At 38.6% G+C, this 12,500-nt stretch overlaps 1 protein-coding gene across 3 annotated transcripts in view; it reads left to right on the forward strand.

Annotated features, from left to right (window-relative positions):
- lrp4 (low density lipoprotein receptor-related protein 4) overlaps nucleotides 1–12,500 on the forward strand; it is a 165,469-nt gene that overhangs the window by 87,907 nt on the left and 65,062 nt on the right. For all 3 annotated transcript variants that reach the window (XM_056462455.1, XM_056462456.1, XM_056462457.1), the window contains exons 6-10: nucleotides 2,675–2,803; nucleotides 4,565–4,684; nucleotides 4,933–5,058; nucleotides 6,213–6,338; nucleotides 9,868–10,002. In XM_056462455.1, the coding sequence (XP_056318430.1) occupies nucleotides 2,675–2,803; nucleotides 4,565–4,684; nucleotides 4,933–5,058; nucleotides 6,213–6,338; nucleotides 9,868–10,002 (636 nt within the window). The remainder of the gene's footprint in view (nucleotides 1–2,674; nucleotides 2,804–4,564; nucleotides 4,685–4,932; nucleotides 5,059–6,212; nucleotides 6,339–9,867; nucleotides 10,003–12,500) is intronic.

Here is a 12,500-nt window from a genome sequence, read left to right on the forward strand (position 1 = left end):
TCCTTTTTTCCTTCATTCTTTTCTTCTTGCCTCCCTTCATCCCTCTATACCTTAATTCCTACATTCCTTCATTTTTTTCTTCCTCCTTTCCTTCACTCTTGTTTTCATTCCTTCCATCCTTCGTTCCTTCCATCCTACATTCATACCTTCTCATTCATGCCTTCCTTCCTTCCTTCCTTCCTTCCTTCTTTCCTTCCTTCATTCCTTTGTGCCTTCTTTCCTTCATTCATTTAGTCCTTCCTTCCTTCATGCATTCATTCATGCATTCATTCATGCCTTCCTTTCTCCATTCCTTTGTGCCTTCCTTCCTTTCTTCCTTTCTTCATTCAGTCCTTCATTAATGTCTTCCTTCTTTCCTTCCTTCCTACATGCATTCATCCATTCCTTCCTTCCTTCATTCATGTCTTCATTCTTTCCTTCCACCTTCCTTCCTTACTTTTTACCTTCATTTATTTATTCATTCCTCTGTGCCTTCCTTCCTTCCTTCCTTCCTTCCTTCCTTCCTTCCTTCATTCATTCATTCATTCATTCATTCATTCATTCATTCATTCATTCGTTTCTTTCTTCCTTCATGCCTTCATTCCCTCTTTTTTCATTACTTCCTCTCATTCATGCATTCCTTTACTCATGCCTTATTTCCTTGCTTCCTTAATTCCTTTCTTCCTTCTTTCCTTTGTGCCTTCCTTCCTTCCTTCCTTCCTTCCGTCTTCACTCTTTCCTTAATTACTTCATACCTTACTTGCTCTCATTCCTTCCTTCCTTTCTTCCTTCCTTCATTCATTCTTTCCTTCATTCCTTCCTTCCTTCCTTCCTTCATTTATTCATTCATTCATTAATTCATGTCTTCACTCTTTCCTTAATTCCTTCATACCTTACTTGCTCTCATTCCTTCCTTCCTTCCTTCCTTCCTTCCTTCCTTCCTTCCTTCCTTCCTCCCTTCATTCATTCATTCATTCTTTCCTTCATTACTTCCTTCATTCATTCCTTCCTTCATTCCTTCCTACCTTCAATCATTCATTCATTCATTCATTCATTCATTCATTCATTCATTCATTCATGTCTTCACTCTTTCTTTAATTCTTTCATACCTTACTTGCTCTCCTTCCTTCATTTCTTCCTTCATTCCTTCCTTCCTTCCTTCCTTCCTTCGTTCATTCATATCTTCACTCTTTCTTTAATTCCTTCATACCTTATTTGCTCTCATTCCTTCCTTCCTTTCTTCCTTCCTTCCTTCCTTCCTTCCTTCATTCATTCATTCTTTCCTTCATTCCTTCCTTCATTCATTCCTTCCTTCATTCCTTCCTACCTTCAATCATTCATTCATTCATTCATTCATTCATTCATTCATTCATTCATGTCTTCACTCTTTCTTTAATTCTTTCATACCTTACTTGCTCTCCTTCCTTCCTTTCTTCCTTCCTTCCTTCCTTCCTTCCTTCCTTCCTTCCTTCCTTCCTTCCTTCCTTCCTTCCTTCCTTCGTTCATTCATATCTTCACTCTTTCTTTAATTCTTTCATACCTTACTTGCTCTCCTTCCTTCCTTTCTTCCTTCCTTCCTTCCTTCCTTCCTTCCTTCCTTCCTTCCTTCCTTCCTTCCTTCCTTCGTTCATTCATATCTTCACTCTTTCTTTAATTCCTTCATACCTTACTTGCTCTCATTCCTTCCTTCCTTCCTTCCTTCATTCATTCATTCTTTCCTTCATTACTTCCTTCATTCATTCCTTCCTTCATTCCTTCCTACCTTCAATCATTCATTCATTCATTCATTCATGTCTTCACTCTTTCTTTAATTCTTTCATACCTTACTTGCTCTCCTTCCTTCATTTCTTCCTTCCTTCCTTCCTTCCTTCCTTCCTTCGTTCATTCATATCTTCACTCTTTCTTTAATTCCTTCATACCTTATTTGCTCTCATTCCTTCCTTCCTTCCTTTCTTCCTTCCTTCCTTCCTTCATTCCTTCCTACCTTCAATCATTCATTCATTCATTCATTCATTCATTCATTCCTTCATTCATTCATGTCTTCACTCTTTCTTTAATTCTTTCATACCTTACTTGCTCTCCTTCCTTCCTTTCTTCCTTCCTTCCTTCCTTCCTTCCTTCCTTCCTTCATTCATTCATATCTTCACTCTTTCTTTAATTCCTTCATACCTTATTTGCTCTCATTCCTTCCTTCCTTCCTTCCTTCCTTCCTTCCTTCCTTCCTTCCTTCCTTCCTTCCTTCATTCATTCATTCATTCATTCATTCATTCAGAAAGCTCAAAATACTATCCACTAAGTTGTGTCCCTTATTTTACTCATTATATTTCTGCCAAAGCTTCTGTACAAAACGTGCACATTCATATTTTATCAGCTCATTTTGCAGATGAAAGCTTAAAATCAGCCTTTGGCTTGTTGCTTATTAAATTATAGGTGCAATGATCTCCTTAAGGTGATCATAAATAATAATCTGCCACTTACTCATCTAAACAGTTTCTCCACAGTTCCCATATGGACATTTCTGTTGCGCTTGTTTTGGTTTGTTTGATGTATTTAAATAGGTTTTTGGAGAGATTTTGTTGGCCTGGTTGAGGGAGCGTTGTATGTGTGTGTGTGTGTGTGTGTGTGTGTGTGTGTGTGTGTGTGTGTGTGTGTGTGTGTGGGTGTATAAATCATGTTATATAATTTCCCTCTCCAGCTTCTGATGTAATGACGGCCACGTGCAGCGTTGAGGAGTTTCAGTGCGCTTACGGACGCTGCATTCTGGACATTTACCACTGCGATGGAGACGACGACTGCGGAGACTGGTCTGACGAGTCCGACTGCTGTAATTATCACTCAAGCCTTCTTTTAATTCTTATTATTTTTGGTCCCACTTTATTTTGATGGTCCGTTTGTTGAATTAAGTTACGTTGCATCTACAATGCCAACTAATTCTCATTAGATTATAAGTAGACTGTTGGGTTAGGGTTAGTGTAAGGTGACATGTACTTGCAAAGTGTCTTATAGTCAGTTAAATATCTGTTGAAGGAGCAGTATCAACAGATATTAAGCAGACAGTCTACTAATAGTTGTGATTATTAAACCACACTGAACTGAGCTAAACTGAACTTAAACTTTGAAAAGTGAACTACACTAATTTACTATGATCTTTTATGTGAAGCTGCTTTGACACAATCTACATTGTAAAAGCGCTATACAAATAATGCTATACAAATAAAGGTGAATTGAATAGAAAATTGAATTGAATAATACTCAAATGGACCATCAAACTAAAGTGTTACCTTATTTTTATTTATTTTATTGTTTGCCCATGATATCAGATAACATTAACAGTGTTGCATCAAATACTAATGTTACAGGATGTAAAATAAAAAAGCAGAAACAAAGTGACAAATCAAAATAATAAGCGTTGTTTTGAAACAGTTTTCCAATAGGAATCAACTACACTGAAAAACTGCTGGGTTCCACACAACCCCCAACATAAATCGATTTAGTTATCTTAATCCTTTTTACAAATTTAAGTGAGTTGAGCATAAAACGATTAAGATGTCTCCAATAAAAAATCAATTCAAATTGTGTTGGTTCAACTCATCTTAAATAAGTACTTTTGAAAGAGCAGAAAGTCATTGTTTTGAGTGCACGATTGAAAGGGAATCACATTCAACTCTTCTGAATCTGCTTATAACTTTGTTATTGCTGAAAAAAGGATGCTTGTCTCTGTCTACCTACAAATATGGGAATTAATTCTGTTCTTCACTTGTAAAAATACACTTTAGATTATTATTATTTGCTATTTTTTTAATTAATAAGTATGCAAATAAGTTAAACTGCAATGTGAATTGAATGTACTTCTTTAAGACACTTGATCACATTTTAATATGCATATAAATCAAAATTGTATAATTGTATTATAATAAATTGTAATTAATAACTGTATTTATTGCGTGCATTTATAATGGGACACCGCTTTTATTTATTACTTTTATTTATATTATATTATTTGGTTCGAGCCTTGGCTGGGTCAGTTGGCATTTCTGTGTGGAGTTTGCATGTTCTCCATGTGTTGGCGTGGGTTTTCTCCGGCTGCTCCGGTTTCCCTCACAGTCCAAACACATGCGGTACAGGTGAATTGGGTAGGCTAAATTGTCCAGAGTGTATGAGTGTGTATGGGTGTTTCCCAGTGATGGGTTGGGCTGGATATGTTGGCGGTTCATTCCGCTGTGGCGACCCCAGATTAATAAAGGGTGTGTGTGTGTTTGTTCAATTCAAGTTAATTTGTATAGCGCTTTTCACAATAGTCATTGTTTCAAAGCTGCTTTACACAAGATCAAAATCAGAAAAGATGAGGTTATTAGTTACCAGAACTTTATTAGTTACTAATAACTAATTAACTAAGTAACTAATAGCTTTTAACAGTTAAAGCTACTATATATTTAAACAATAGTTAACCTGCAGTTACTGTACATAGTAAAGGTGACGTCTGTGTGTGGATGTTCAAAGAAGTGTATTAGTTGTATGTGTTGTCCTAAAAGTTCTAAATGGTTGGCATCAACGTGTGTGTGTGTGTGTGTGTGTGTGTTCCCAGCTTCTCATCAGCCGTGTCGCTCTGCTGAGTTCATGTGCAGCAGTGGCATGTGTATAAATGCTGGCTGGAGGTGCGACGGTGAATTCGACTGCGACGACCAATCAGACGAGAGGAACTGCAGTGAGTGACGGTTTTATGGCTTTTACTGTGGTCTCTCTCTCTCTCTCTCTCTCTCTCTCTCTCTCTCTCTCTCTCTCTCTCTCTCTCTCTCTCTCTCTCTCTCTCTCTCTCTCTCTCTCTCTCTCTCTCTCTCTCTCTCTCTCTCTCTCTCTCTCTCTCTCTCTCTCTCTCTCTCTCTCTCTCTCTCTCTCTCTCTGTGTGTGTGTGTGTGCGCATTATTGATCAGTTCCTCTGTCGGTATCCTTCAGGCACGTCCATGTGTATGGCGGATCAGTTTCGCTGTATGTCTGGCCGCTGTGTACGCTTGTCCTGGCGCTGTGACGGAGAAGACGATTGCTCAGACGGCAGCGATGAAGAAGGCTGTGAAAAAACTGGTAAGCAATATGACGATCATAGGCTTTTAACCTAACAAGTAATATAACATTATACATATATAATACATTCTAGTTGATCATTTGGAAAAGTGTCAGAAGGTGGATTTTTCAGATGAATCATCTGTTGAATTCATCCCAATCATCACCAATAGTGCAGAAGACCTACTGGAACCCACATGGACACAAGATTCTCACAGAAATCTGTCAAGCTTGGTGAAGGAAAAATCATGGTTTGGGGTTACATTCAGTATGGGGGCGTGCGAGAGATCTGCAGAGTGGATGATCAACATCAGCAGCCTGAGGTATCAAGACATCTGTGCTGCCCATTACATTACAAACCACAGGAGAGAGCAAATTCTCCAGCAGGATAGCGCTCCTTCTCATACTTCAGCCTCCACATCAAAACTCCTGAAAGCAAAGAAGGTCAAGGTGCTCCAGGATTGGCCAGCCCAGTCACCAGACATGAACATTATTGAGCATGTCTGGGGTAAGATGAAGGAGGAGGCATTGAAGATGAATCCAAAGACTCTTGATGAACTCTGGGAGTCCTGCAAGAAGGCTTTCTTTGCCATTCCAGATGACTTTATTAATCAGTGATTTGAGTCATTGCAGAGATGTATGGATGCAGTCCTCCAAGCTCATGATGGAGTCAGACACAATATTCATTCTGTTTCCACTGCAGCATGACCACATATTCTATACTGGACATTATTGAAGGTTCAGTGACCAGACTGTCTGAGCAGAGTCAGACCTTACTGTCCTAATGAAATCAGTCAAAATCAAGACATAATCAGATTTCATTTTGGTAAAATCAGTGTAATCTAGAGGTCTTTACCTTTCATATAAGCCACTTCTGATACCAAATGATCAACTAGAAGTCCAGTTATTATTTGTGTTTCTAAAACTTGGATAGGCGACAAGACTTTTCTCAGGTTGTGTATAGTGCGCTGTCCCTTTAAGAGCAGTTCTGATGTACCGTTGCACTTTCATTTTCATTCACTTTATTCTCATTTATTACATAACAAATGCCAATAATTACAAAGCATTTTAGGAATTTAATTATCAGAAATGAGAAATTTAGTTTAGCTCAATTTTGCTTTCTGAAGCGGTCAGGTTTTATTCATTTATTATTCTTAATTTGTATGTTTTGTCAGAATCTCCTCCATGTGCGCCAGATCAGTTCTTGTGTGGAAATGGCCGCTGTATTGGGCAGCGCAAGGTCTGTAATGACGTCAAGGACTGTGAAGATGGAACGGATGAACAACCACACCAGGACTGCCGTGAGTCTACAACACACACTGTTAGATCTCCAATATGAGCAAGGAGGAACTGATTTAATTCAATTCCTGTTTATATCTAGAGCGCTTTTACAATGTAGATTGAGTCAAAGCAGAATAACATAGAAGCTCTAATAAATGGAAACTGTATCAGTCTAGTTTTCAGTGTTGAAGTTCAGTTCAGTTCAGTGTGGTTTAATATTCACTGCTGAAAGTCCAAACACTGAAGAGCTAATCCATCGATGCACAGCTGAACAAGTCCCAAACCAAGCAAGCCAGTGGCGACAGTGGTGAGGAACAAACTCCACCAATTGATGAAAGTGAAGGAAAAAAACTGATCATATATATGCACAACATTGCACTAGGATTACTTGGTACTGATTGGTCATTCATGATATTCCAATGTATGATATTCCCAATAACAACCCATTAAACGTCGAAAGAAATTATGCAAAAAATTATCCGTGGCCAAGGTGCTTTATTTTCTATCATTACACGTCTCTTTAGCATACTTGATTTAAACTAATATCACTGAGCCATTCAATTAGTAAGGACTAATTGACGATGGGCTGTTAAATTGTTAGAAAATAATGCACACCCAAGGTGGTGATGTGGTCACGGTGTGCACTTCAACTGTGCATTATTTTCTATTATTAGATGCAATACTTGATTCTGATTGGTCAATCACAAAATTCCAATGTGTGTTTTTCCCAGATAACAACTGATTAAACTAATAGCAGATTCTCGTCTGGGCTATTGCATTAGTAAGGATTAATTGAGGATGGGCTGTTGAGTTATTCAAAAAATTACGCACCGTCGAGGTCTCTTACACATCTCCTCTGAAGCCTTCTGTTGTGTCTTGATGTGATTTCTGACTCTGGGAACTCAATAACCTAAATCACTCAGTGGAGTGACATGGAGCTGTAATGCGCTCAAAACCTGCCGGAACTACTTTAGCTGTGTTGGTGCTGGGCAAAAGTTAATCGCATCCAAAACCGTTTTTGAAATCATTTAAATAGACATTAGCATGCATTTATTTGAGAAAATGTTTATTCATATTTAGATATAAAATATATGTGTTTATGATACAAATTATTTATAAATTAAAATATCTATAACAAAATCAAAACCTTGATGAATATAAGAATTCGAATAATTAATAGTAATGAAAGTTACACCTGCTCAAGGAAAATCAGATGATTTACCACATTAATAAATCTGATATAACTTGATCAGAAATCTAAGAAAAAGGGGAGAAAAAGACTAATGCCGAGTTCAGACTGCACGATTTCCAAAGTAGTCATGTCACAGATGTTTTCACGCTGCAGGACTATCTGGGCTAGCGTTTTGTCGCTGCTTTGTTTACACTGCAAGATGGATCGGCGACAGGATTCACACTGCATGACTTTACAATAGAAAGAATCGCCGACAACTTCATCCAAACTTCATCTCACAGCCAAAAACACGTAGTATATCTTTTGTTATTAACTACATAACGAGAAAGAAGCCTTTAATGGGGTAGAAAATGTACATATTTGCTCACCTGGGTCTGAAGGGAATTAGCAATTTCTCCTCAACTTTCTTTTTTAACTTTCTGTATGAAAGGTCAAACAGACACTGGTGCTCCTGTCAAACCTCCACTAGCTTTTCCTCCATTTCTTGGGTCCAAATAAACCGAAAATAAGCGCTTTTAACTTCTCTCAACCTCCCTCTGGCCTGCAGGTACACACACACACACATAAGTGGATGCTGCTCTCTCATTGCCTGTAGGCGATCGGCGATGTTATTTTCAATCAGAACACATTTCACACGGCATGATTTGTATCGCCAACAGCTCCAGATATTTAGCACGCCAAATACCTCACAGGCATCGGCGTTGCATCGGCGATTCTCTCAGATGGCGTCTTTGATTGGTCATACTGTATGATTGTCACTCACATGAACGAGCACCGATTTGCCTGTGATTTCAGGCATTTGTCTGCGATTTCTCAAAACCTTTCGGCGAGTCAAAATCGGGGCTAAAATCATGGAGTCTGAACTCGGCATAAGCCATCAATAGAAAGTAATTGCCACGGTTCGGTGAGGGAAAAAAGGAGCGAGGACTCAAGTGCAGAAATAATGGGTATTATTAATAATAAATTAAAATAAAAGGCAAAACAAACTACCCCGAGGGGGAAAACATTAACAAAACAGACAAACCAAACTAGACTGGGCAGGCTGGCAGGGATCAGGACTGGAACACTCACACGATGAGGCAACATACAGTGACGAACTGGCACAGGACAGCAGACATGAGGAGAATATAAGCAGTAGTAAATTACCACAAACAGATGAACATAATTAACTAATAATGGCTTAACAAGGAGGGTGGGACTAGACGATAGACTGGAGAGCACATGACACAAAGAGACAACACAAGCCAGGTGCTCACATAACAAGACTAGAACACGCAGCCAATGAGAGAACGCATTGACCGCGCGTTCGTATGACAAAACAAACACAACACTGAAGCACACAACAAAAGCATGCGACCAATGTAAACACAGAGCCACGTGCTTTGACAACAGATGCAAGACACGAGCACACGAAAAGTGAAAACACTTTACCGTGCGCTCACACAAATGCAACGCGCATGTTTCATCTCAGCGCCAACCAAAACCGAAACCAACTAGACGGAGACGCTGAGAATGAAACAACACAAACACGAGTACAAGAGCGCACGTCTCAAGGATCAAGCGGGAGCGCGGACGGTCCACGCGCACCTATGACGACGCGCACCCAGACAATGACAAAACAAGTGCTCAACCCAAGAAAACTCGAGCCGAGCACTAACAGGACAGGACAGGACAGGACAAGACAGAGCTAGTGTCCGGACTCTGCCACCAAAACAAGAATTTACAAGACCAGAGTGGCAGAACCCTGACAGTAATACTGTTGTTAAAAGAGTCTTGCAGATAACAGTGCAATACTTATTTTTTCTTCCAAACGCACCAGCATAACAGCGCCATTGTGGTCCAGTGGTCAGCATGTTGCGTTATGATGCCGCTGACCCGAGTTTGAACCTCACCTGAGTCACACCATTTTTAGTGTTAAGACATATAATACTGTTTGGGTTATATAGGTGTACATATTTTATTTTAAAGGACTGGATATCTATAAAGAATTTTGCACAGAATATATATTCAGATATTGCAGGAAAGGACATTTTGATGTTTTAAAGAATAGTGTTGGAGATTTAGCTACCCTTTAATCTTCTCATATTTATGAAAAACATTTGTAGCTCTGAGCAGCTGTGTCCCTGAAAAAGATGTGATAGTGTCATTAGAAACTGAATTGGAAATGATGTTATTTTAATATGGTCAGTCGTGAACTGATGGGCCGGTCTAAGGCTTGAAACTCCATGGCTGAAAAGGAGTCCCACTCCGGCCCTGTCATCAGCCAATCAGAATCAAGCATTTAGCAGGCCTATAGTATATTACATAAAATTAGAGGTGGTAGTTGTTCAAAACTGATCACTCATTGTGTTTTACAGGCTCCAAATCAAGCGAAGAGAACTGTAACGTGAACAACGGCGGCTGCTCGCAGAAATGCCAGATGTCACGGGGTGTGGTGCAGTGCACTTGTCACACCGGATACACTTTAACAGCGGACGGCAAGACCTGCAGAGGTGAGAGAACAGCGGAGGACGGTCAATAAATGAGGAGAGAAACTTCAGAAACTAGCAAAACCCTTTAGCTTCTTAACTCTCACCATCCCAGAATCAGGACGCTTATGTTTACATCTCGTTTAGCATTTAAATCCTTATCAAATCATGACAAACTATATATGGTCGGAAAGGTCTAAGACTTCTGAATACATATTTTCCTACTGTGTTTTGTTATGCAGGAAGAGTAATAGATTAAAACACATTTACTGTCACCCTACAACCTGTGGGACTATTTACGGTTACATTTTTAAACCATAATATTGTTGATGATTTATTAAACATAAAGCATTCCTGACAGTCATTTTAAAGCTTAAAATGTCTAGTTTCCATATCTGGTCTATCTTTCTATATCCATAAATTGATTTTTGAAAGGTATTGCTGAGCAACGGGACCATGTGGAGTTTGCATGTTCTCCCTGTGTTGGCGTGGGTTTCCTCCGGGTGCTCCGGTTTCCCCCACAGTTCAAACACATATGCTTTAGGGGAATTAATTAACTAAATTGGCCGTAGTGTATGAGCGTGTGTGTAAATGTAAGTGTATGGGTGTTTCCCAGTACTAGGTTGTGGCTGGAAGGACATCAACTGTGTAAAATATATGCTGAAATAGTTGGTGGTTCATTCCATTGTGGTGGCCCCTGATGAATAAGGCACTGAGCCATTGGAAAATGAATAAATGAATGAACAACAGTAATGTGTTAATTAGCAACAGGATACTCATCTTAAAAGCATTACTTTGTCACAGAAATCCACATTTAAATTTTTGCTTTCGATATTTATTAGAGGCTAAATTCAAATCAAATACCATCAAAACTTCCCTTGCAACTTTAGTTTTATATCTAATTTACAAATATCACCAAAAGTATAACACAGTTAGTATTCCTCAAAACATAGGGGGCGCCATTGTATGGTCGTCAATGTAAACTGAATGTGGTCATGTTTGGTACTACGCCCAAACTAAATCCAACTGAAAGCTAATTTAATGAGAAATCAATGATGTTTAGATATTAAGCTTTGTCAATTTTAGGATAAAACATGTTTTGTAGAGTACATTGTATGTATTGTGTTAACATTTACATTTATTACTTTATTATTTTCATAAACACAACGGCACATAACTATTGTTTTAACTTACTGATTTTCGCTATTTCACTTTAACTGTAATCTGACATCTGTCATCTTTAAAATGAGACCAAGCTTAAATCTAGTGGTGTAAAGTAACAAATTACAAATACTCAAGCTTCTGCAATAGAGTAGTTTTTCTCAGGAACGGTCATTTACTAAGTAGTTGTATGAATGTGTACTTTTACTTTCCCTTGAGTACATTTTTAGTGCAGTATCGGTAGTTTTACTCCACTACTTTCCTTCAATCTGCAGTCACTACTTTATTTTGTCTTGTCTATGGGGATTAGACAAATCAGTCCTGTGATTCCTGTCCAATCAAATCACACACAGAAGGTAAATCTCATCATAATGAACTACCTCAAGACATGGGCGATTAATAAATGCAGCAAACTGATTGGAAGCATTAAAAGTGTCCAAGATGATGTGCAAAATCTGTACACACATTGACCCAGAGACTGTTTAGATGCATATCACTGATAAGAAGATGACGGATGTTTACTGTATGATGACCGAAATGGCCTTAAACACCCAGCAGGCACAAGACGTCAACATGACGTTAGATTGATGTTGTACCCCAACATTGTGTGGATGCCGATTTTGTTTGGAAATGAAAATCAGTTTGACATCAGAACCCAAAGTCAGACCAATGTCAAACATCTAACCTAAAATCAACCAATTATCAATGTCCAATGATATTACAGCTTGACGTTGTGTGGATGTTACCACTATGACGTCTATCAGATGTTGGATTTTGGTTGCCATACCTGACGAATAAATGTCAGTATTTGACATCAATATGACGTTGGTGTAAGATGTTGGCTTGATGTTGGATTTTGGTCAGTTTCTAACACAACCTAAAATCAACCAAATATCAACGTCATTTGACGTCGTTATTGGACATCAAAATAACGTTGTCCTTAGACGCTGGCTAGACATTGAATTTTAGTCACCTGACATTACAACCTAAATCTAACCTAATATTAACGCCTTATGACGTTGTGTGCCTGATGGGCAATAACTCACTACTCACTACTCTTGAGTACTTTTGAAAGGTCTACTTTGAGTAATATTTACAGCAGCTACTTTAACTTGCACTACATTTGTAGGCAAGTAATGGTACTTTTACTTTTCAGTACTTTACTTTTTCAGTACTCTTTCCACCACTGCTTAAATCTCTGCACCAAAGTGCTGAAGATTGGCAGTCATTTAAGTTGAACATGTCATTTTCATGTCTACAGTATGTCTGGCACTGAAGGGCACTCATACATGAAAATAAAAATCGCAAGAGATTAAAATTGCAACCCAAGCATATATAAATGAGTTCGTTGGTTGTTATCT

Source organism: Danio aesculapii, chromosome 7, assembly GCF_903798145.1.
Source record: "Danio aesculapii chromosome 7, fDanAes4.1, whole genome shotgun sequence".
NCBI classification, from domain to species: domain Eukaryota; kingdom Metazoa; phylum Chordata; class Actinopteri; order Cypriniformes; family Danionidae; genus Danio; species Danio aesculapii.